This window comes from Camarhynchus parvulus, chromosome 1A (genome assembly GCF_901933205.1).
Source record: "Camarhynchus parvulus chromosome 1A, STF_HiC, whole genome shotgun sequence".
NCBI classification, from domain to species: Eukaryota; Metazoa; Chordata; class Aves; order Passeriformes; family Thraupidae; genus Camarhynchus; species Camarhynchus parvulus.
In genome coordinates, this window is record NC_044586.1 from 8,646,612 (window position 1) to 8,671,946 (window position 25,335).

General features: G+C 40.9%; 2 protein-coding genes across 4 annotated transcripts; one reads left to right on the forward strand and one right to left on the reverse strand.

The window, feature by feature from the left end:
* MRPS35 (mitochondrial ribosomal protein S35) lies at nucleotides 1-13,970 on the forward strand. 2 transcript variants are annotated; one of them, XM_030960540.1, is made up of 8 exons: nucleotides 1-207; nucleotides 1,677-1,711; nucleotides 2,578-2,745; nucleotides 3,138-3,198; nucleotides 4,155-4,294; nucleotides 5,030-5,139; nucleotides 5,607-5,676; nucleotides 13,523-13,970. In XM_030960540.1, the coding sequence occupies exons 1-8, from the start codon at nucleotides 18-20 to the stop codon at nucleotides 13,793-13,795; spliced, it is 1,047 nt and encodes a 348-aa protein (XP_030816400.1). In that variant the 5' UTR covers nucleotides 1-17; the 3' UTR covers nucleotides 13,796-13,970. The 2 variants fall into 2 exon arrangements, with proteins under 2 accessions (XP_030816400.1, XP_030816401.1); XM_030960541.1 differs by having other exon boundaries at nucleotides 8-173.
* Nucleotides 13,971-18,251: 4,281 nt separating this feature from the next.
* On the reverse strand, nucleotides 18,252-24,296 carry MANSC4 (MANSC domain containing 4). Of its 2 annotated transcripts, none has more exons than XM_030960543.1 (4): nucleotides 24,062-24,296; nucleotides 21,741-22,122; nucleotides 20,221-20,355; nucleotides 18,252-19,312 (listed from the first exon to the last, which is right to left on the reverse strand). In XM_030960543.1, the coding sequence occupies exons 2-4, from the start codon at nucleotides 21,970-21,972 to the stop codon at nucleotides 18,636-18,638; spliced, it is 1,044 nt and encodes a 347-aa protein (XP_030816403.1). In that variant the 5' UTR covers nucleotides 21,973-22,122; nucleotides 24,062-24,296; the 3' UTR covers nucleotides 18,252-18,635. The 2 variants fall into 2 exon arrangements, with proteins under 2 accessions (XP_030816403.1, XP_030816402.1); XM_030960542.1 differs by having other exon boundaries at nucleotides 21,741-22,125.
* Nucleotides 24,297-25,335: the final 1,039 nt, after the last annotated feature.

Genomic DNA, 25,335 nt, shown 5'->3' on the forward strand with positions numbered 1-25,335 from the left:
AGCGCGGCGGGCCCGGGATGGCGGCGCGGGCCGGGCGGTGCTGCCGGGCCGGGCTGAGCGGCGGGGCCCTGCTGTCCCAGGCTCTGCTGTCCCAGGCCGTGCTGTCCCGGGCCGCCGGCGGGGCCCCGGTCACGCCTCGATGGGGACGCGCCGCTTTGTCGTCGGCGCCCGCGGTGAGCGGCAGGGAAGGGCCGCAGGCTCGGGAAGGTGAGCACGGCGTGCCCGGGGCGGTCGGGCTGCACCGCCGGCATGGCGGGCAGGGCTGCACGGAACGGAGCCTGTGTTAGGTTGTTCCCAAGGGGAATTTCATCGCTGTGTGTGCTCCTGGGAAGCGTTTGGGGTCGTGCCTGGCCAGTTCCAGTGGGAACGGTGGGTCTGGGTTTTCCCGGCCTTTTCCCGGTGGGCGTCTGGGGGACGGCAGGTCGCTGATAGCGCCTCTGAGTGATGTCTGGTGATGCTGTAGTAGCGGAAGGTGTCATGTCCTGGCCTGAAATTACAGATATTTGTAACAGGAATAATAAAGTTGTTGTGACGTGTGGCTGTATGCGAAAGCACCACAAAAAAGGTGGGTCGAGGGATAAAGATATTATCTGAATATTATCTCTTGCACCACCCTGAACGGATGTATCGTTCGGTTTAAGATTTTAATAGCAAGAAATGGATGAAGAGACATAAAGTTCTCAGATAGGGGAATAAATAATCTGTGAAATCCGCAAGTTTTTATGGGGCACGGTTGTAAGACATATGAATGATATAAAAAAGAACCCAAACATCCCTTTTTAAATCTCAGTCATTGCTTTATGCTAAATATATATAATCGATGAAACCTCTGAATTCAAGCCAGACTTTTGAAAATAAATGTCATCAGGTTCACCTTTGTATGTCTGAGGCCACATTATATTCTGGTGTGGTTTTTGGACAGTGGGATTTGGAAGTGTTTTAGAGTTTGAGGAAATGAAGGCAGGCAGGCACGCAAAGATCAGTGTTTCGTTTGAAAATCCAGTGGTATTTGGTGACTTAATGCATCCCCAGGGATCCCTCACCACAGCTCCAGGTGAAATCAGTGAGCTATAGAGCCAGGAGAATCCCAGACCTGAAATGGATTAAACTCTTTCACTTCCCGTTCCACTTTCTCTGGAACTGCCCAGGGAGCAGGATCAAGGTGTTCCCCACCCCCCGTTCTAGAAGAGAAACAATCCAGTGTCTGAGCTGTTCATGCAGGGTTAGTTGTGCTGCAGAGTGGCACAGAAGAGGGTGTGAAGCTTTGCTGTCAGAAGGAAAGGATGGAGCCATGGCACTCTCCCTTTGGAAATGGGAACTCTTAAGTTTATCCATCTTGTGCTGCTGGTGGAAAGTGGTTTGTGACTTCTCTGTGGGAAAGAGGAAAGGGAGCATAGGAATGAAGACAGAAATGTTCTTCATTTTTGTCCTTCGTTTTTGTCCTCCAAGTTCTTTTCTGTCTTACCTTTTACAAAATTAATTTGTAATTTTCCGTATTGAGTATGTGAACTTCCCCTTCTTCCATGTAAAGATTGGGGAGTATTACTGGATATTGTCACAAAACCAAAAAAAAAAAACCATACAGAATTATGCTAAATTTTTTGCTCCCAAAACTGTAGATTAATTTATTTTAAAAATACGTTTTTGTTAATCTCTTCTGTTTTTTCTTCTTTCAGGCTCAGTAAGGAGAAGAGGCAGGACACCACAGTTTGTAAGATCAATAAGTACTGAAATTTACAGATAGCTCAGGTGTTTGGGAAAGTTTTCTAAGCTGTGTGTTGTGTCAGTTTGCCCAGCAGCCCCTTTTCAGTCAAATCCTGGTGAAACAATCCCCTGGGACCATTCCAGGCCAGCACCTGCTTTCTGTAACCTTTTCAGTCTATGTTATCAAAAATACAGCACTAAGCTGATGGTTAACTTGCACCTGGCACCATGTAGTGCAGGTCTCAAAAGTAACTTAAAGTTGCATTTCCAATAACCCAGGCATGTCAATGTTGTTTTCAGACTGAGTTTACAGAATTTGTGGTGCTTGCTTTCTGGCATAAAGCTTTTCTTTTTCTAAGAGCACTTGACTGAAATGATGGTCAGTTTTTGGAGGGTATAAGCTATTTCTGCAATGTACTGATACATTGTCCCTACACTGGAATTTCTATGGCAAGAAATTTCAGCATTATTAATTATGAACTGTTCCACACCTACAGAATTCCAGAATTTTAGAACTCATTATCTTGTCCCCCATCACATGTTCAAGCCCTTTAGGAAATAGAGTTTGCAACTCTGTACTGGTTTGATTCCCCCTCCTGATTTATCCCAAGGCAGGAAGATGGCAAGTTCTTCTTCCTAAGCATCTCTGCCATCAAATGCAGTGGAAGATTGGGAAGGGCCTGGCAGCTAAAATGAAAAAGGATTTCTGCTAAAAATTCCTCTACAAATCAGCACTAACTTTGGCTGTAAAGGTGTCTTGAAATGTCCAGCTATGGGAATTGGTTCTTGAAATCATTGTTTGATGTGTAGATCTTGCTTTATCTTATATCCTGTGTGTCTCCTGTCCCACCTGTGCCCTTTTCCCTTGATCAGACTGCACCTCCCAGGACAGAGAGGATGGCTGTGGATCAGGACTGGAGCAGTGTGTACCCAACAGCAGCTGCCTTCAAACCTGCCTCTGTGCCTCTCCCAATCCGAATGGGTTACCCAGTGAAGAGAGGAGTGCCTCCACCAAAAGAAGGCAACCTAGAGCTTATCAAGGTAAAACATGTGCTGTGGCTGGGGGGTCACTTTTAAAGTCACTGTCCACTAAGGCTGCACTGCTTTGATTGGAATGTTTGTCTTGGAGACTGCTTTCTGCTATTAAGTCACATAATCCTCTCAAGTTTCTAAGTGGTAACAAATATAAAGTTAATTAACAAGTGAATGATGTCAGGAGACTTTTTAGGGCAATCGTGCCTGTGACTTTTGTCACAGAGTTAAGTCTTTCCCTAAATCAGACTTGAGAAGAGTCTGCTTAAATGAATATTTCCCTAAGCATGTTATACTGCCTTAGCAAATGTGAGAAGTGTAATCAGATTTCAGTAATGCTCATTTACATCTGATCAGGCAAAAAGCTGTTCTTTTGGTAACTTTTAATGTGTCTGTTTCAGATCCCCAATTTTTTGCATCTTACTCCTCCTGCAATTAAGAAGCACTGTGCAGCTCTTAAAGGTGAGGGGGGGTTGAGGTTTTTTTGTTTGTTTGTTTGTTTGTTTAGTTGATTGGATTTTTTCTTTTTAAACCATCTCTGGAAGTTTTCAGACAAAGCAATATGTAACTGTGTGTGATGGAGGTGAGGCATGGTACGTTTGTGGAGCTGGTTATTCAGCTGGCTGTGGCTGCTACTGTCTACTCTCCTGCTGCTGCCAGGAGTCATCCAGGTGGTAGCAGATAAGTCTCAGGAGGTTGTCAGCACAAGAGTAAGACTGAAATGTTACTTTAGCATGAGACCTTGCTTGAACTGATGAGTTGATAGTTCAATGCTTTACAGAAGGTGAGTGAGGAATGTGACTCATGCCTCAGAGAACTCTGATTGAACAGGCTTCAGTCAGTAGCCATTATGGGCTGCATTTAATGACCAAAGAGCTTTTAATATGAGACCCTCTGTGAGAGCAGGGTCTGCTGGGGAGACACAGGATCTACTGGAGACCAGGAGCATCCTTCCATCCAGCAAACCTGTGAGGGGAACCTGATGAACTCAGGCAAAGGAAGCTGTTTTGTGAGACACTGGAAGAGCTTGCCCAGTGAACCTGTGGATACCCCATCCTGGAAGTGTTCAAGCTCAGGCTGGGCAGGGCTTTGAGCAGCTGGATCTAGTAAAAAATCCCCAAAGCAGGAATGTCACTTCCAACCCAAACCATTCAATGATCCTGTTTGGCAGTTGTGAGGCTGCATCTGCAGTGCTGTGTCCTGTTTTGGGGTAGCCAGTACAAAGGGAGACATGGCAATACAGGAGCAAGTCTAGCAGAAACACTGCTGTTGCCTAAATGAGTATGGTTTCTAAGACTAGTACTTTTAAAAACATATTGCAATTCATTTGAAAGCAAAAAACCCCAGCCAAATACACCAGAGGTACAGGTATATAATATACAGATATTACTAGGAGTGTTTTTCTCTTTATTGTACAGATTTCTGCACTGAATGGCCCAGTGCTCTGGACAGTGATGAGAAATGTGAGCAGCATTTTCCCATTGAAGTTGAAACAGTAGATTATGTTTCTTCAGGGACTTCTATTCGGAATCCCAAAGCAAGAGTGGTGACCTTAAGAGTAAGTAGTAGTTTTGGTAAACAGCCTTTGTTTCAAACCCCTAAACGCTTGGCTTTCTTTTCCAAACATGCAAATGTGATCTTCTGTAAGGAAATGAGAGAAATGGAGGGAATTCAAAATCACGCACAAGTGAGTACATCTGTGTGTTCCTGACCAAATCTGTCCGTTCATATTCACTGGCCTTGGGACTTGTAAGGCATTGTGGGAATGTGGGGATACTGTGCAGATATAAATTGTTTGAATACTCACATTATTCTTGCCTTATGTTAAGGCTTCAATGTGACACAATCCGAAGAAATTCTGCAAATTATGGACTATTCCAGACCTACAGAATTTCAGAACTCATTGTCTTGTCCCCCATCAGATGTTCAGACCCTTTAGGAAATAGAGTTTGCAACCCTGTACTGGTTTGATTCCCCCTTGTGATTTATCCCAAGGCAGGAAGATGGCAAGTTCTTCATCCTAATCATCTCTGCCATCAACTGCAGTGGAAGATTGGGAAAGGCCTGGCAGCTAAGATGGGAAAGGCTCTCTGCTAAAAATTCCTCTACAAATCAGCACTAAATCAGCTTTTTAAACCATCTCTGGAAGTTATACTGTGCAGGAATAAATTGCATCCTGAATATGCATCCTGAATAGCTCTCCTTGATAGAAGATCTGCCTGTGTCAAGTACTTCCAGAGTTCAAAGTTTGGATTTTCCAAGGAATTAAAGTTGTTTTCTCCTTTTCTTGAAGGTTAAACTTTCTAACCTGAATTTGGATGACCATGCAAAGAAGAAGCTCATTAAGCTCGTGGGGGAGCGGTACTGTCAGGAGACAGATGTGCTCACAATTACAACAGACAGGTGAGCTGCCAGAAGGAGACAAAAATATTGTAGCAGTGCCCACAGCTGAGAAAGGACTGGATGTCTTCCAGTAATACCAGTTATTGGCATGGTGAATTATTATAATTTAAGGCTAAAATGGGACTTAATTAACACTACTCCTGCTATTAACTGTTAAAAACACATTTTAAAAGAGTTCAGACTTAATGTATGTAGGATTCCACTTTGGCACAGGGGGCAAAGAAGTTTCTAATGTCTCCGGAAGATTTGTAAATCCTTGGATGTTGTATATTTTCCTGCTGCCTTGCAGCTGCCCATTCTCCTGTGTTCTTATTACTCAAGCCTCCATGATATTATTCTTGGTTGTGTGTAACTGAGAAGTACACAGGAATCAACCACTCATTTCCTAAGATTCCCTACATTACACAGTAGAAAATGTGATGGTAGGTTTTAACCTTTTGTTCAGAAAAATGTTTCTGCATTTCCAGGTGTCCCCTAAGAAGACAGAACTATGACTATGGCATGCACCTGCTCACAGTTCTGTACCACGAATCCTGGGTAAGCAGTTGTGTGTGGACTCTCTAAATGTGCTCTCTGTCATATTTTAAAGTAAATGACCTTACAATTCTATTCTCTTCCAACTTACTTTTCCTCAAATTCAGCCAAGAGAACATTTTACAGGATTCCAAACTCCTGTCTGTTAATAAGAGTATGTCTTTTCTTGGGCTCTTCCTGGGCTGCAGTAAACCATGGCTGTCATTTGGAAGTGTTCTTCTTAAATGCTCTCTCACATACCTTGTCTCAAGCTCCCTCTTGCTCAGAAAAGGGGAGCCTTCCTACTTGCTGACTACAGATGTTCCTTTCACAGGGAATTCCTCACACTTCTCTGCTGTATTTTTGTGGTGGTGTTGGTGCCCTTCAACAATTTACAGGCATTTTTTACAGAAAACAAATGAGCAGTCTGAACTGAAATTGTTGTTGTTGGAAATCCATAGTAATGTTTTTGGATGACTGAGCTTTGTTCAAATGTCCCATGTCATTATCCCATTGTTTGAGACAGACAAAGCCTGCACCATCTCCATATGTCACACTTACAGAAGTTGTACTTTATCCACTGCTAAAACTGATACTTACTGTTTTCAGTTGTTCTAGAGTAGGAAATGTCTGTATGTAGCATTTTTGATTAATTGTTCTTGATGTTGATCACTGCAGTGCTGATGTTAAGAACATCCTAAGGAGAATGAGATACATTTCCCTTTCAGTGGCACTTGCCTTGAAGGATAATTTTGTAATTTTAGAGTGCATCAAATTAAATCAGTGGTGAAAGATAACATTTGCTGGAGATTTTAAGTACCCATGGATGTTTTTCTCCCCAACAGCATCACATTGCATTACAAATCTTAAATTAATGGCAGACTAGTTTCCAGTATTAAGCAATGACAAGAGAGCTAGACAGTGCTCACTTTAATAACTTCAGACAAACACCACGGCTGTGCTGGGCTCCAGCTTTAATTAGTGCTGGCAGACAGGGCTATGCAATATTGATATGGGAGTGTTCAGTGTGTATTGAATATGCACAAGTCTCTTGCACTTTTATTACCTTTCATCCTCCACGTTAATATTTGATGACGCTGTCAATCAGTTGTAATTGTCTTTGATTCCCATGAAAAATTAATGGTTTCCTGAGACATGGGATTTTATTTTGGGTGACATGTTTTATTTTGTGGCATGTTTTTTTCCCCCCTGATCAGGGATAATGCCTTTTAATAACTTACTGAAAGATAGTTTGGATCCATTTTGTAAACCATGAGCAAACAGTGTGTGGTTTATTTTCATTTACATGAACTTTAATATTGGAGGGGGACAGACAGGGCCTGGCCTTCCATTTAGGCAGTAACATCAGTCCTGTTTGCAGAACTAATTGTAGGATTTGATGACTTTCCCAGCAGAGTAGTGCCACACTGTTAATGCATGTGGCTGATGGAATTGAATCAAAAGATGAGAGCAGTGTTCCATTCCTGCTGAGTGAAGGAAAGCTGGATCCATGTAACTTCTGCCCTCAAGCCTGAAAACTTTGCCCCTGATCTCTTTAAATGTGGCAGAACTCCTATGATTTATTTTAATAACTGTTTTACTGCATTTTGTCAATTGGAAGCATGTATGGGGGGAAATGTTATATGCAGATATACATCAGGAAATGGAATTTCAAGTGTAATTATGTTTTAGTTGCCAGCAATGTATCATTCTTTTATTACAGTTACAAATGCAGTATCAGACCCATGAGTTCACTTATTTTAAAAGTCTAAAAAAATCTTCAAAATCTAAAAAGGTCCATTTATTTTCTAATTCTAAAATACTTGGAGATGTTTTGCTTCCTGTTTACTAGTTGTCTGCTTATTAATCAGATATTTGTGTTTTATTAGCTTTCAGAATGTATTAATTAGATGGTTGACTTGCTCCAATTAGTAAGAATTGAATTTTTCTTCTTTCTACTTCTGTGCTTCCTTTCAAATTATCCCCCAGGATTATGACTGGATTGAATTAATCAGTGAAAGAGTGAGCTACATTGATGGATTATTAATCAGCAGCTTAACCAGTTGTATTTTTGCTGCCTTCAAATGCTGGTACTGCTTGAATTCTGTAACATCACTCCAAACCTGGATGTGTGTTTATGCTACAAGTGTTTTTTAAAGAGTTAGAGTTTGCTGCCCTCGAGTGGTTGAAAAGATCATGGATGGATTTCTTCACACAGCTTGGATTAATAGTTTATCATTCAAAAGTCCAATTCTGTCAGGAGCTGGAAGCAGGAATGAGAAGTAAATGCAGCACAAAGTCAATTTTCCAGTAAGGAAAAATATTAAGAGTAATTAAAATTTTATTGCTCCAATTCCATGTGGTGTTTCAACATACACAGGATGAGGGAGAGTGAAGGATCTCGATTCAGCCTTGCTAAGCTGGGGTCTTGAAAGATTACTAAAAAGTTGTCCTGGATTTTCTATTCTCCACTACTTCTTACAGTAAGAAACAGAAAGGCAAGGAAAGGAAAAAAATGAAGAATGGGCAGACAGCATGGCACTGGAAGCTGAATTAAAATTTATCAACCCTGCAGCTGTACAGTTTGATTGAATTTCAGGGGAACTACTTTTGCATTTCTTTTTAGAGCTTTCAGTGGCAAGGCACTGGTGGGATGCAGTGTCTGTGTTTGCATGCTGAATGGGTATTTTTACATGACCACTAATGATAACACTCAAATCCATCATACAGCTTTTCTTTAGGCTTCATCTTCATTTTTTTTCAACTGCAGTCATTTTAAGCCATTCCAAATAAACATAATTTTTACCACTTTAGGTCGTGCCAGTAATACTTGGTAACAGCAAAATTTTGCAGTTGCATAGTGGGAGTTTACCTTGTAATTCAGCCTATAATATGTGGAAAGGATATGAGTCCACTGTTGAAACCTTAAACAGGTCTCTGGGTACTTAAGATTCCAAAGTTCATGTTAGGAACACTCAGGATGTTATGCCATGGGGGTTGTAGAGTTGCAGTGGCAGGTGGAGGAGGCGCTCAAGTCCTGCTGGAGCTCCCTGGGCACCTTTAGTATCACTGAAGATGTTCAGGGTGAAGCTCCTGACTTGGGGACCTTTGAACAATGAAGGGTGGCATAATTGTGCCCTCCCTTCCTAGAACAGGCTTCTCTCTCAGTGTGGTTCAAGTAATGCAGACTGAGGCTGAAGTGAGGCTGGTCTCTAAATGTTGGAATATGTCTTTTGTTTTGAACCATGGATTGCATTAAATGCTCACCAGAATTGGGCAGCTGAGAGAGTCCTCATCAGTAATGGGAGCCAGAAAAGGTAAAGCTAAAGTGGCTTTATCCATATTCTCTGAGTTCAAACATTTAAAATCAAAGGAAGGAGATTTCCCGACAGGAATTGTGTATTCTTTGAGAAGAAGGTTACACTTTTTTTTGTACCTCTTGGAACCAAAAAGGATGAGCATTCCAGCAAAAGATTGAATCAGGAATTGTCTTTGTAATATTTCTGACTGTAGTAAGCTTTTTGCAATACCTTGTCTTTAAGCTCCATGTTTCTTGTTGCTGGAGGAACAAGGCTCCTTTTTGATGCATAAATACAATTTTTGAGGCTGTTCAATTTTCAGTCTGTGTTGGAGTGAAGCAAAGTCTTGTGGGGCATAGACACTAATAAACTGAACACAAAACCATCAGACTTGGATTTTTAATATCACTGATCTGTCTTGATGAGATCAAAATCTTATCTGGTCAGCCTTCCAAAAACAAAGTGAGGTAGATAAATACCATACAAATGACCCTTTCAGAAACCTGGATTTTCCAGAAAATGCATACAGCTACTCCAGCCTAGAGAAAATAGATATTGTCCTTAGTTTTGAAAGAGACTGATGGCGACTTTCCTTAGTTACAGAGCCAGAGACTAAACTTGAGAGCATCATTAATTATGAGAGCATCATTAATTATGGGAGCATCTCTTATGTAGTATTAGTCTTCGGGGCAGAGTTCTGGTTTTGTTTCTCTGCTTGTTCTCCTTTTGTGTTACACGTTTGTACCTCGCTGGAATTTTTATCCTGATAATTTCTCCTGATTTTCCCTTGACCCTCTAGAGGTCCTACCTGTCCTGTGCCATTTCTGTGTCCTAAAAAATACAGTTCTGCTTATTCAGAATGGATTTTTTAACTTATTCCACATCACCAAGCAATTACAATTTCTGTATCCAATCTCATATGATACAAATAGGTTTTGCCTTTCTACAAACTTCTGTTGATATTTCCAAGTTGTTAATTAAATAGTACAGATCAAAGTGTATTATATCCAAAGAGATGAGCACATAATTGTTTTGGCAAGTCCTCTTAGGATTGAAAGTTCCCAGAAACTTCGAAACTGTTAGCATAGTTGTCATTTATTAGCTGAAAATCTAAGATTATTGTACCACACAGAACATCTTTTATTTCAATGCAATACAAAGATATAGGTGTATTTATTCCAGGCTATACAGAGTTTGAAATTTGACTTGGCATTTAAGGAACTTTGCTTCCCCTCAAAAATAATCCTTTTAAAATACCTGGTCTTTGCGAAACAACATTAAATATTTAACTGTTCAAACCATTGACAAGAACATTAACCAACATGAGTCATGTTTTTAATTGCCCTCAAGATTTCTGTGTGCCCCTAGAGAAATTTTAGTTCAAATGTTTTTCCCAAAAGGAGTATCAGGGAACTGAAAATTTTAAGCTTCTGTATCACTGCAGCAACAAAATTGGCCAAGTTACACAGGCAGAAAAAACCCCAAGCACATTGATGGTGAAATGCCTGCTTAAGAGATCCAAAATTCTTCCCTTTCTTCTGCACTGTAAGATACCATATAAAGTGAAGCTTTTTGTTAATGGCTTACATGTAAAAAGCAACTTCACTGTCCAAAGTCTATTTCAGCATTCATACTCTTTCAGAATTCAGATTAAGCACTGCAAAAGCTTGTAAATCTCCCAAAATACTGGCTAAAACTAGCATAAAAGATTTGCTTAGAAATAAATCCTTATTGTTTATGGCATTGAAAAAATAATTCTTTATCTTTGCATTAGGAAGTGAAAAAATAGCCTTTTATGCCTCTTTAGTTATAGGTTTAGATCTTTGACTTTATATGGAAAATTGTTTTCTGGTGTTTTGGTTTGGGGTTTTTTTGATTCTTATTGTAAGGTTTTTAAGAGGAAAAGGTTGAAAGTATCAGCTGAGTGCATCTTTAGCCAAGCTGGATAATACTGAGATTCTGTCTTATGTGTGATAGAATGAGGAAACCCTTTTTAGTGAATTCTTATTTTTAACCTGGTTCACAAAGTGGGGATTCTAGGAAAATGTTACTCAATATCACACTTTGATTCCAGTTCTCACAGTTTTATTCTCATTTTAAGACTGCAGTTTTAAAACTGGTGAACAGTTTTTAACCTGTTCACTAACATGTAAAATCTGCAGGGGACAAAAATGATTAAATTACTAAAATTTGAGTTATAAAGACCTAATTTTTGAACTTTATGTAGTTGCCCTTATTAGTTTTATTCATAACACTTTAAACTGAGGCTGCAACAGGTATAACATTTCCACTGTTTAGGCTTCATTGTGCTTGTCTACCTAGAGTATGTTTCCAATTGCCTATATAATTCTACAGTCACTTTTCTCTTGCAGTAAATTCTGTTGAAAAGTTATCAAAGTTTCACTGGATACAGTTTGCAAAAACTAATGGATTTGGAAATCTCCCCCTACTGTCAAATCCCTTCCTGCCTTCCCCCTCACCTCCCACCACACAGTCAAAATTTTATTTTAAAATCCATGTTGACAACATCATTCTGCTGGGAAAGATTCCAAGAAAGAAATACTCAACAGTTGCTTTCAAATCTTGCTTTGTAATGCTCACAAGAGGTAGGGAAATCTTAATCTGTTTATCAGCATACATCTCCAGAATCCTGTGAGTTGCTGTGTACAGAGAAGGATATTCCTGAAGAGACAAATGTAATACTGTCATTAGTCCTTGTTGTCTCTGTGTGACTTAGAGGTGTTTAAAAGGCTCACAGGGGTCTTTTGTTTGAACTTCAGACATGGGTTTGGTCCAGGGAGTGACCAGCAGTGATACCCATATTCCCTTACCCCTGAGAAACCCTATCCCTGTGAGAGAGGCTTTGGCTTGGAAATTCTGGTGGAGTTCAGGGGAAAAAGTGTCTTGGATAGCCACTCTGCAGATAACCAGGGGATGTGTAAAGCAGGATGATGCTGTTAATTTAAAACTCTAAATCTCCACCCTGGGTTGCAGGGTTTGTCAAGCAGACAAGGAACACTTCACTGTGCCCACTTGTTCCATTAGTGTTTCAGCAGTACAGGGCTACAGGATGTCCTTTTGTTCCTGTTTTTCCCCTCCAGAAACTGAGTGAGGTCCTTTTACTCCTGTGCTTTATTGTGTCCAGGGTTTAATGTCAGTCATATGAACCTTTGAGCAGTATGAATTGCTACTTCTGACTAAACATTTGGACTCAGACTCAAAAAACAAGAGATGCCATTTACCAGGTGCAGGACACGGCAGTTGGGAAATTCAGATAGAGGAATCCAAGCACACAAGAGTTTCAGGGTGAAAAATATCTTGGGGCTTAATTAAAGGTTATTGAATACTGTGGCTTGACTGCAGCAGCCTTGATGCTTAGTGGAAAGAATAACCTTTAAATAAACGAATGAAAAACAATACCAGCACATACCCTCCACCTTACCTCCCCAGAAAAGAAAAAACAAACAAAACATTCCCTGAACAGCAACAAAAAAACTCTCCTCCCCTGACTTGCAAGATGTTTTTTTGGTTCTGCATAGCACAGCTAAAAAATTTACTGAAGAGCCCTTTTTGGCAAGTGATTTTAGAAAAGACAAAATCAGTGTGATGTAAAGGCTTTACTATAAGGTTTCTTTGAATATATTTCCAGAGGAATGCAAGTTTTATTTAGGCATGATTTTATAACAATTGTAAGAAAAACATGAATAGCAAAACTAAACCCAAAATACTTCAAATTGTGATACTTACATAGATGAGGTAATATCAAGATATGACATACTGGTTACATCAGTAAAATACTAAAAAATTATAAATACTCAAACATACAGCCTGCAATATATAAAAATGCAAATATATAAAAATGCAAATATATCACTGAAGCATCTGTATTTATCAAAGTACAATAAAAAATAGCATTTGAAATATTCCTTAAAGATTCTTTCAAGGTCTGCTGGAGAGATGTTGAAAGACAGAATTGATACAGAAAAAGTGTATTTACAGGCACTGGGATGGTCTCTTCAGTCAGTGCCCTACTTGTGATCCTGTCTGATTTTGCAGCACTGATTGGGTAATGATCAGCACCTTGTGGATAGAGATTCTGTTGAGCAATGTATTTTGCAGGAAGAAGAAATGGATTTGGTGGTGGTGCTTTTCTTCATGAATCACATCATGGGATACTCGTTACTGTCTCACTTTCCCCCCACCAGCCAGTGCAGCCAGACCAGAACCCTGTGCTAGGGACATAGTTCTGCTTCCACAACTGCAGTGTTGAGGCCTCTTTAAAATTACTACTTTTGCAAGGTTTTTAGTTACTCATTATGTACAGTCCATAAGCTTTTTCTCCCACCCTGACTCAGCCAGTTGTATCTGCCAGATACGGAAAGAACCTGATGAGTGGGAGAAAGGAGTTCATCCTGCTCATACAGGATTGAGTAACAAGGAGGAAATACCTTCCACTATGAACACAGTTTTTATTTAAAGGGAATCATTATGAGAGATCAAGTTATTTAAATTATTGTTGCTTTATTTCACTCTTGGGTAGTTTTTAAGGTTGTGCATTTATTTTCTTTCAGAAAACTGAGAAGTGGGAGAGTGAGAAGTCTGAAGAAGACATGGAAGAATATATCTGGGAAAACAGTTGTTCTCAGAAAAATGCCTTGGACACACTGCTTCGAATAAAAGCTTCAGAAAATGTCAGTAATGTCACTAAGGAGGAGCTGCTGGCATCTGAAGTGGTTAAAAATTACAGAAACTCAGTCATTGCGCTTAAAAATGAAGGTGAAACAGAAAGTAACATGTCTCAGTATAAAGAATCTGTGAAGAAACTACTGAATATACAAGCGTGAGAAGGGCAGATCTGCAGGTACACCTGATCATTACAGAGATGTCCAACTACTGTGGTGGTGTTTCTAATGATATGGATGTATAATTATTCAGAACTTGAGCCAAAAGGTTGATGATGAGTTAAGTCCTGTCCATGAATCTTTTCCTTTGAATAAAGTATGTTTGGATTCATACTGGTAACTTGAATGTTTTATTCTGTGTTTTGTTAGCATGATCAGTTCAGTCCTCTGCTTAATCACATTCTGATTTCTCACACTTCTTTGGATATTTACCTAGAGCAAGAATGTCAAAACTAATTAAATTAGTTAATACTTCCATTAATTAAAAGTCTGAAAATTAGGAACTCTAAATGCTTTTCAAATGCCACTCAGATTTTTGCCTATGTGTAAAATGAGGATGATGTTGCCTAAGAGTCTGACTTGGAGAGGTGTTGAAGCACTCTGGACAGTTGAGGTTCTCAGTTATTGTGAGAGCAAACAAATATCCTATGTAAAAGCACCTGTCTTTAAAATAAGGGAGTAAAGTAAAATAAGGTGGAAAATGAGATGTAGTGGGAAGGTGAACCAGCAGTTGTTGAGAAGATCCCAGAGTACCTGGGACAGGAAGAATGATGAGAGTTGGTGAGGTGAGTTTGTAACTAAATAGAAATGGACTGAGCCTTGTTACCCTCAGGCCTGCTGACTTCTCCCTTGAATGTACTCAGGCTTTTCAAGGAAAGACAAAAGTTTGTAGCATCCTATGTAGCACAGAGAAAGGATTATATGGATGTTTATCTTATATTTGATAATTTGTAATTGAAAGAAATTGATTTAAAACCTGTAATCACAATTTTATTGCCTTCTCACAATTAAGGAAAAAAAAAAAACCCTACCAAACCTTGAAAGGACATAAATAAATCTTACTTTTATTCTACCTTCCTGGTAGTATAAAAGCAAGATTTCAATTTAGAGAGAAAGTCATTCTCCAGAAGGGGCAGAGGGAGTTAAGGATTCTGCATACCTATAAAAGAGCTGCCCATGCCAGCAGCTCGTTGAGCAGAAGCAGTGTAAGAAAAAAGACATTAAAAGCTGAGGGGAATTGATTCCTGCAGCATTCTGTGTGCTGGACTCACTCCCTGCTAGGATTTCTCACTGTGTGCTCTGTGTGTACATAGAGCCAAGGAGTGCATCTGTTCCCACTGCCAAAACACTGTCAGTTTAGGAAGGATTCTTCTTAGGTCAGGATTGTTTTCATATGGTGAGAGACTGAGTTTAATGCAGCATTTTAATTCCTATGAGAATTTGCCAGAGCTGTACTAAGACTGAAAATGTTTGTTCTGTAATCCAAATTTTGCACTGACTGACCTGGTTCTTTGGTAGTCCTTCCTTTTGGATGTGTATTAATGTAAAATTTTAGCTTAATATGGGGAAAGTTTCAGCTGTTATCAGGTTGCTCCTTTATCCAGGGACAATGAGGGTAATGTTTAAAATTCCCATTTGAAATGGGAACATCTGTATAATTCCAAATCTTCTCTGAACAGCCATGAAACCAAAACAACGGAGGAGATAAGTGCAGTTTGACTCAAGAGAATGGGGCCTGAAGTTGTGCCTGGCTCTGTTCCAGAGGCAGTGTGGTTCTAGTATGTGCACAGGAGAAATCTGTTTCCTTAATTAGCTTTGTCAGTGCCTGCACAAGGGCTGCCCTAGGAGCCAGCCTGGGGAGCCAGTGGTGTGTTGACAAGGCTGGCAGGAGTGAGGCCCTGAAATGTCTTAAGAAACCTCTAAGTTTGCTTTTCTCCACAAAGCTGGCCTTCTGTACTTGGGACATGTGAGCACCTGAGAAAATCCTCTGCAGCAGAGGACCTCCCAATTTTCCTTTGCTTTTCACAGAATGGACCTAAGCAGAACTCTGGAAGTCATGGCTGAAACAACAATTTGACCTTATCAATAATAATGTGTGGTAGAAAGAACGGCACAGCAAGGGAAACTGACTTTTTCATTAGCTTCACAGCTAATTGATGGAAAACTAAAATGCACAGGCTTCTCCATCTCTCTCTGAAATGTTCAAACCTAACTTACCTACATCATATGAATGTTTCAAGTAACACAAGCAGGATTTAAGGTGACTGTCTGCTGAGCACCAAGTGTCTCTCCCAAGAACAGGTGATGCCTACTGGCCAAGAGCAATGTTGGGATGGGACTCAAACTTACACTTGTGATTTTTACTGATGGTTTCTGTGTTACAGTACAGAACTTGTGTAATGCAGTGGGCAGGACAAAAGGCAGCTTGGATGCTATTTTGAGCTCCTGGATGTTCCTCTCTGCTTTTCTGCTTCTGCCTGTAAACTGCTTGTGTTTGAAGGTGACAGTATTTCTCTGTGACTGTGCAGAATACCTGGAACACTGGGATCTTAACCCCTGTGGGAGCCTTCCCAACCTCAAGGATATAAAATACAGCACATATTTTTAAGAAGTAAACTACACATCTCTATTTTACTGTATAATACTTTTGCATCATTCATCTCTCTGGAAGCCTGTGCTGAAGTTTAAAAACTGAAGAGTTAGAGATTAAGAGACTTACAGGTTAAAGCAGCTCTGCAACACAATAATAAACACATCTTTAGCATTTAGTAATGTGTCGTGTACATTACAATGTAAATGAGGTGTGCATCCCCCTGTGCACACCTGTGGGAACTTTCCTTTTATCCCCCATATAAACATTCCTGAGAGTGGACATTTTTTCCCCCGGTTTTCAGGCATAATGATGCTACAAGCACAGGGAAGGAATGAAGGGGCAGTTGCCTAAAAAGGGATGTGTTGTCTGCACAAATCATCTTGCTACCCATTTCTTGCTTTCCCTCATACCTAAAATGTGGGGTTTTTTTGTGACTCTCTTATTCTGTAATGAAATAGCTCTGCTATTGTGCTTCATATAACCCTTTTTCTGCCAACTTTTTTTTCCTCTCTCTCTGTCAACAAACCAAGAAATCTCTTCAGAACACAATCTTGCTTTAATAATTCCCTGCTGTCCCAGAAGCATTTGCCTGTGGGACACATAGCATTTTTCATTTTGTCTCCTATATCTTTTTCTGGTAAGAACTGAGGTCCCAGTTGCATGATACGATATTGAGGGTAAGACTCAGTGGAGCATCAGGGTGCTCTGAAGGGCACTCTACAGTCACTAATCTGGAGATTAAAAAAACAGGGAACCAGGAATGCCTGTGGCTTGCTGCAGGCAGGGAATTACTTTTCTGAGTGAAGGGAGGTGAAAACCCTCCTTTTTGAAAGCAAATCTTTGACTACCTATGGCTTGTTCTATTTTAAAAAATCCTACAACTGTATCTACTCTGTAAGACAAGCTTTTCCCTCTTTTTTGCCTTGACTCAAGCTGCTCTGGAGGGTGACTGATAGCACAGAGGAGTTATAAAAACTGGAGGCACTACTGATTTTGCTGTCAGCAGATGCTCTGTAGGGCACTCAGGGCACAGGTCAGCCTGAACTGGAAGAATGGACACTTAAGGACTTGGGGACATGAAATTAGTGCAAGTCTCAGGTAAGGAAGGGATTGCAATGTGATGGAACCCGTCAGTTTTCAGCTGAGCTCTGTAATATTTGTCTGAGAACAGTAATATCTTAACAGCATAGAGTAGAAAGGTGATGGCCCACATTCACAGTTTGTTTCCACACTGATACTGTAAGAGCTAAGTTCCTTAGACAGGCCTTTGTGTCTGCAAGTTCAGCAGTAGATCATAAATATATATATTATGGATTTAAGCATCTTCCCCTATCCTTGATGTATGATTAAATCATGACTTAGATAAAAAATGCATTCTTTGCAGCATTATAAATTAATGAGTGAGGGGCATTGCTTTACCATAGTGCTGCCTCAAACTGCAAATCTTACTTTGTGCACTCTCCTGTCTTCAGAAACAAAAAAATAAGTTGGTATTCCAATAAAAATCCCAGGTATTAAACAACTAATTCTAGCACAAACTGTGAATGCCTCTGTAACTGAAGATAACAGAGTAGTCAGCAATGCTTGGCAAAACCCTAGGCTAAGAAAACTGAAACACGTTATCCAGCTGAAACAACAGGGCAATGCTTAGGTCAAGAAAAGATAATTTTTCTAATCTATATTGAAGCTATCTGTGTGTAAATTCTGTATCCTAAAAACTACATGCAATTATGTAGCAATAATAATTGCATGTATATTCCCAGATTTTCTGGAGAAATTATATTTGGAATGGAGTGCTGCAAGGTCTTGAAGTTTGAATTGCCTTCTTGGCAGCACTCAAGACTATAAAGTGAACACAAGCAGAATTTTAATGGCTGTATTCAGCTTGAAGAAAGGCATCCAAAAGTACAGACCTAGTTCTTTACCAAGTGTTTCTCTGAGTTTAAGTTTAGGCTTTCTTTGACAGAAAACATGATCATTTTGACCATTTCAAACAAAAAGACCATTTCATAAGTCACCTGTGTATTCCTGCATTCTGTGGGATGTTTATTCATTCAGTAGCAAATAGACAAGTACAAAAATAACTATAGCAGGATTTCTCATCCAGTTAAACAATTCTCTGCCACACAGACATGCCAACGCTGCAGCTGCACTGAACCTGGGGGAAAGTGTTACAGTGTTTGTCAGGCATTAATCTGCATCACATTATGAACCAAAATGCTTCAAACAATGGGAGCTGTGAGTGGGTGTTTCCTACCTAAAGAGACAGGGAGTTGTGCTTCATCTGCTGAGAATTAAATCATAACCAAAATATTCTGAACGAAGTTATCACTGCTTCTGTGAGAGAAATAAGCTGGAGTATGGGGTGCACTTTTTAAATCCTGTGTGTTCCAGAGGCAGGATGGTGTTTCACAGATTACCCCTGACAGGAGCATGTTTTATGAGCTCTCTGGACATGGTTGTTCTTGTCCTTACGGGTTTATAGTGACCCCTCTTGCAGCTGGAGCACCCGGCTGTGAGGGCAACAGTGCAACAGCACAGGCAGAGGAGAGAGGAGCAAAGGACAACAGGAATCAGCCAGACCCCCAAAGCTGCAGCTTCCCAGGCAGCTACCTCATTATCTGATGTGGAATTCCTGCCGCTGTAGCCTTTGGTTTCATTGAGGTGCTGCTTGCTGCTGTTCAGGCGGGGAGGGGTGGGCACGTGGGATAACACCAGGGCAGGCTTGGGGCTCAAAGCTGAGTGTGCAACCCTGTCTGAGCTGGTGATGACTGACCTGCTGCTTGTCCTCTTAGCAAAAGCAATGGGTGCTGGGGAAGTGTCTGCCCTGGAATAGGCAGTACCTCCAGTTCTCTGCACTGTCAGACTCCAGCTGGGGCTGGGAGTGTTTGCTGGTAAGCCACGGCTCATGGCAGCAGGCGGAGCTCGGAGCAGAGGAGAACCTGATGTGCTGGCATTGTGATGTTGGCATCTTCCCCCCTCAGGGGTCTTTGTGCTGTGCTGCCTCTCAGATTTACTTGCTGAGGAGTAAGCATTTGGCTCTTGGGATTTCAGTTTCTCAAAAATGAGAAGATCCGGATCAATCCCTATGGAATTAGGATAATGTTAGTTTATTGATGAAAGCTTGTCTGCACAGCCACAAAAAGGATCCATGGAGACAGAAGCAGGGAGCACAAATAACGCCCTTTTGGATTGGAGGTGTCACTGCCTTGGGTTATGGGACACCTTATGGGATGCAAGGGATGTGCATTTGGGATTGCACACGATTTACTATGGGATGCTTACGGAAGGAACCAAAGGTGAGGAAAGGGTAGTGAGGGTATGGAAATCCAGGAAAGCTCTGTGTGTGTGACAGTCTGCATCAGCAACTGGAGGGAGGCAGCACCCTGGGGGCTCAAACATCCCAGTGGCAGCAACTGTTGAGTCTGAGGTCCAGACTGGGCAAACTGAGAGAATCTCAGCCCAGCTGCTGGGGGACTTTGCATTGTATATACGTGTGTGTGTATGTACACATATTTATATATTTCCACTAACACAAAAAGCAGGATGAGGCTTTTGGTGCTCCCTGCATTGGTGTGTTTGCTTTATGTGTTTGTCTGTGTTACCTGTGTGCTCACAGGGCATTTGCCTAATGAAAATAAATGTTCAGCCTTGTTACTGCTTGGGTCTGGGCACATGGAGCAGTGGCAGCCTCCTCTCTCAGTCTCTCAGAGCTGGGAGAGTATTTTGGCCAAGCACAGCACTGATGAGGTACCCAGAGCATGAATCTTGAGAGCAGGGTATATCTTCAAGCTCCTTTCTCACTCTGAGTGGAAGAAAGGGGGGAATTATTTTCAGAAGTCGGTATATAAATGAAAAAGGAAATAAGTCTTCATGTTTTTTAGCACTGTGTGTTACTTCAGGAGATCATTTAGCACAGCAGCTGACCTGGTATCATTTTAACATTTCTTAGAGCTGCTCTCTTTTCAGCTGTATAAATGAAATGACTAATTACCTGTTGTGATGTTGTACAAAATGACATCAACTCCAGCCTTTAGAATGCAGCTTTCCAAAGCTGGGCAAGACACATGCAGGCAGTTCCTGTTCTCATGAATGGCTCCATGGTAGAACACTGCTAGATTGCAGGAGACTGGAACCCAAAAAGAACAAAATTGAGCTTCTCAGCAGAATGACCATTGCATTTTGCATGTTATGATGTTATTTAACATCAGAAGTTCATTATATTTGCCTAGATCCTGTGGGAGGAGAGACCAGATCCTGTGGTTCTCTCATTTATCATATAAACTAAATGAGCACACAGTCAAAAGAGAACTTATATTCTTATTTTTCATCTGGACTAGAACAGCCATATGAGTTCTACTCCTGTATCTCATTAAATAATAACTGATTTAAAGCCCTTTGAAATGCCCTCTAATGTCTCTGTTTTAGTTAAGATAGTAACAAATTTTGTTTGACTATACATGATTATAAAAAGGAGATTTCAAGTTACTATTTATTATCTCTGTAAGTATCCAGCCCCATGGGGGGGATATGAGAAAAAGTTTGCTGTCGAGATAGGAACAACCTTGCTGAAATGTATGTAATTTTTCTCACATCACATTATTTAAGACAGAATTTGACTCTTCCCAGGATTGCTGCTGGAAGTTATTTATGTCACTGTCAGGTTGTGAAGGTCATATTTTTGCTCAGAATTGAAAATATAATCTAAATTTATATTGACTTTTTTTAGTAAGTGGTACCTCACTTTCATCCTCCAAAACCATATCCCAACCCCTTTCCAGTCTGGAGAGTTTTGAAAATTTAGGCACCACAAACATGCAATTCATGTATCCTTCTAAAATACACTCCTGTAGAGTACAAGTGCAATGTGATACAGAGAAAGTACAAGGCTTAGGACAAAGAATGATTTTGTTTATTTTTACTCTGAGCCTGAGTTTACCAGAGAAAAGGGGTGGCCAGCTGAATAACTGCTATTATTTGTTGCTATAACTTTAGTGTGACCTGGTTTGCATGGTATAAACACGGAATAAGAGAGAAAAGAATACTCTTGTATTTCAGTGAAGGATACACTGTGTGTCCCCTCCACTCTCCCTCTCACCATGTCCTAGTCTGATACCATCCTGCAGGAAGAGAATGCTGCTGGAATCACCGTCACTGCTTGCTCTCTATAATATAGACGGGGATGAACACTGAGGAGTTAATCTCTTAATGCTGGTATTGCCAACTAAGTTACTCTCTTAATATTGGCATTACAAGCTTTGTAACAAAGACCTAAAATTGCAAAGCAGATCCTAAGATTTTAGTGTGCTCCTAGTGTAGTCTTCTGAAAAAAATACAGACTATCAATTTCCTTTCCATGGGACAACAGTTGCAATGTGCCTCTGCTTTCCTGCCTGAAAAAAAATAAATTATAGATCCTCCTTCCACCCCCTCTATTTCTTCTTCAAGTGAAGGGCTGTTTATATAAACATTACCCAAAATGGGGGGTTCAGTGTGTTGCCAACAAGCACTCACCGTTCCTCAGAAGGCAGCAGCTCCTGCTGCACTGCTGGGGGGAGGTTTCTGCATAGCCCCGCAGCAGCTGCGCTCCCCTCCTCCGCGATTCCCGCAGGTCCAGCAGGAGCCCCGGGAAGCGCCGGATCCAGCAGTTCTTGTAGAAGGCAGTGGGCGAGCAGAGGCACTGGGAGTGCCCGGGCAGCCCCAGGAGCAGCAGCAGCGCTTGTGCCGCTGCCAGCAGCACAGCCATGGCCCCGTGGCAGGGCCTCAGCGAGCCGCCCTCTGCTCCAGGGCCGCACCCGCACTGCAGAGAGCATCCCTGAAAAACTGGGGGTGCTGCCAGGGGCAGGAGCCAGGGCTAGGGCTCCTCCAGACAATGCCCATGGTGCTGTCTGGGCAGCTGCTGAAAGAAAGCAGACATTTAATGAGCGACAGAAGATTATAAAGAGTTATTATTGCTGTTCTCTAACTTAATTATTTGGAGGTGGGTTTTGAGACCCAAAAGGGATAGGCTGGTTTTAGTCATTCAGAGAACTTGTTTCTGTGGTCCTCTCTTTGTTTCTGTGGTCCCCTCTTTGTATCTCTTGTCCTCAGACCAAGCCACACAGACAGCCTTGAGATTTGGTGAATAACAGCAAGCTCAGCACCTTGTTCCACCTCACTTTGTTCAGGAAGACTGTTATACTCACTACAATGAAACAGCTCTGTCTAGGATCTGAACACTTTGAGTTATCTGGTGACTGCAGAAATCTGCCTTCTTATGCTAACACACGAACCTCTAGCCAGAGGTGGAGATCTGTTCCCCTTCCTACACTATTTTGATTGCAAGATTAATTAAATTTTATTTGCAAAGATCTAGAACCAGATGAACTCTTTATGACTGGGGAAGGCTGGAACCTCCACTCAAGCTATGATCATGTTCTCCCCCTAATAACTTTAAAAATATTGAGCAGTCCATACAAGGTTTTCTGCTAGGAAAAGGCCTGTCAGAAAGAAAACACAGCTGACACACAGGGAGATGATTTTTCAAGTACCTGGTCTGAAACCTGAAACTCCCACATTTTTTTTTCTTAATAGGACCAAGTCTGATCCCTGCTTCCCACATTACACTTTTCATACAGAAAAGCTTTAAAATATTACAATACAGGAGTTGATTTAAACCCAGTGGGCTGTATAGTGAGGTTGAGAGACTTAGATTGAAGTACAGTTTGCAATAAAAACTGGGTGTTCAATATATAAGAATATTTTACACTGTGTTTTTACACTTCAAGATTGAGATCAAGGAATTTCCTTCTTTCCACATGAAGTGTAGATCAGTTAGGTGGAGTGGGGAGAGCCTCAAACTCAATTCTTTGAGTTTGAGTCATTACAGATGATGTTTGTTTTCCCAGAACTAGGCCCCAGTTTGGAAATGAACTGACAGGTGTCATATTTTGTACCCTACACAGCTCAGTGGAAGATAAAAAAGCCCAAAGCAGGTTAACCCCTGTTGATCTAATAGCAAGGCCAAAGCATTATTTTATTCATTGGAAACTATAATTAGGAGGATTCCAAATAAATGTCTGTTATGGGGAATACGAGAATCAAACTATTAGAAAGAGGGTAAGTGAGTAACTCTTCAAGCCTCTATCCTGAAAAGCAGCTCTTGGCACTTGTGTTGTTTTATTTAGTCTCTGTGATAATCAGCACTTAAAAACTTCAATACATTTTAAAATACCTGATAGCTTGCACTCAGTGGACTGCACAGGAAAGCTTTTAGACATTTATCTACCCTTACCACAGGACTGTGTATTTTTTAAAATATTTATTTCAGCTTTCCAAATATCCCAAGGTATCACTTCATTTGGAACACACTCAAAATTTTGACAGACATGCCTGTATTTTGGCATTACATCCTGTAGTATGAATTAGTATGATTTTCAGATCTGTTTTGTTCTGTGAGATTTGCATGCAAAAATGTTGATTTCTGATTGCTTTTCTCACTCCTACTCTCTCCATATCTCCAAGAAGAGAAACCTGGAAGATTCGAATAATCTGGGGAAGCACTTAACAAAATGAAAAGTATTCTTTTCTCCTCCTCTATTCCTGAATAAATGTTAAGGGCAGAAATAGCTGCAAGGAAACTTTCTTTCTTTTTAATGAAAGATAAAGTGATTAAAACAAGTAAATAAATGGCTGCTTTAGGCAATTTCCTTTAAAAACATAAAACTTTTACTAAATGTTGCCATCTTCTGCCAGCTTCCCCTTAAATTCACTTTGACTTTTCAATGGGAAATGTAAATTAGTGCTGAAATTTTAATTCACAGACATTTTGCAAGAAGGAAATGCCCAAGTCTTACCTGCAAACCAGGAACTGATTTTCCATGTGCTCTGCAAAGAGGGACCAAGAGGCTGCCACTGATACAGGGGAGTCTGTGGCCAGTACCAGAGCAGCACTTCATGTTAGTTAGGAACTCCTTTCATCGACTCCTCACATTTCCTCCTGGAAAACAAAAAGGTAGGGGGGCCTGTTTCCTGTCAGAATGTGAATGTTTTTGCAGGCCTTTCAGTAGAAGAGATATAAATGGACCTGCCACGCTGGAACAAAATGATCTTTTTCATGATCCTTCTTATAATCAGAAACAGTCCCTGAAGTTTCCCACCTGGGCCAGCAGTGAGAATGGCACAATCCAGGAGCTTCCCAGCACAAAGGATTCATCATCAGGCATTAACTCTTTTTTTGCCAAACAGAAACAAAAGCACACACTTTTTCCATATGAAGTAACAGACCTGTCTTGATTTTTGGAACTACTTTTAGCTTCTATGGAATATATAGTTCTATCACCCAGAATATGTAAAGACCAGAAAGGATCTATTTAGTTGTAGAATTGTGGAATGGCTTGGGTTGGAAGGGACCCCAAAGCTCACCCATTTCCACCCTCTTGCCATGGGCAGGGACAAGTTCCACTATCCCAGGTTGCTCCAAGCCTCGTTCAGCCTGGCCTTGGACACTTCCAGGGATGGGGCAGCCACAGCTTCTCTGGGCAACCTCTGCCAGGGCCTCACCATCCCCACAGGGAAGAATTTCTTCCTGACATCCAATCTAAACCTCCTCTCTGTCAGTGTGAAGCCATCCCCCCTGGTCCTGCGCTACATCCCGTGTCAAGAGTCTCTCTCCATCTTTCCTGTGGGCTCCCTTCAGGCACTGGAAGGCCACAATAGGTTACACTGAGTCAGTCTCTTCTCCAGGTATTGTGTGACAGAGCAGCTGGAAGGTGACAAGCTGAGAAGTGAGACCCAAGCAGTTTCCCAGGTGAGGTATGAACGTACCCAAGTCCTCCTGTGAATATCAGTAATGAATTTAATGAAATGTGCAGCATAATCCCACATGACATCAGCATGAAGTTCCCTGCCTGTGTTGTGCTCCACCAAAGTAAACTGAATTTCAGGCCTGTGTTAAAATCATCTCTATCTCATTTTTCTGAGATTTGCACATGTATTTTCCCTTTATTATAGTAGGGGTAAGGTCAAAGTTTTAAGTAAGCCAAGTATATTGATAATTTCAGAATATGTCACTGTAACTCTGTTAAGGTATAAAAGTCATAAAAGATTAATGTAATGAATCATGAAATAA

Bases quoted from the DNA above. Each gene is read 5' to 3' on its own strand.
- MRPS35 (XM_030960540.1), top strand. From the start codon at position 18: ATGGCGGCGCGGGCCGGGCGGTGCTGCCGGGCCGGGCTGAGCGGCGGG. The intron at 208-1,676 runs GTGAGCACGGCG...TTCTTCTTTCAG, and splicing joins AGGGCCGCAGGCTCGGGAAG to GCTCAGTAAGGAGAAGAGGC. The intron at 5,677-13,522 runs GTAAGCAGTTGT...ATTTTCTTTCAG, and splicing joins TTCTGTACCACGAATCCTGG to AAAACTGAGAAGTGGGAGAG.
- MANSC4 (XM_030960543.1), bottom strand. From the start codon at position 21,972: ATGGCTGTGCTGCTGGCAGCGGCACAAGCGCTGCTGCTGCTCCTGGGG. The intron at 20,356-21,740 runs GTGAGTGCTTGT...TTTGGGTTCCAG, and splicing joins CTGCTGCCTTCTGAGGAACG to TCTCCTGCAATCTAGCAGTG. The intron at 19,313-20,220 runs GTAATTAGTCAT...CTAATTCCATAG, and splicing joins TTTGTACAACATCACAACAG to GGATTGATCCGGATCTTCTC.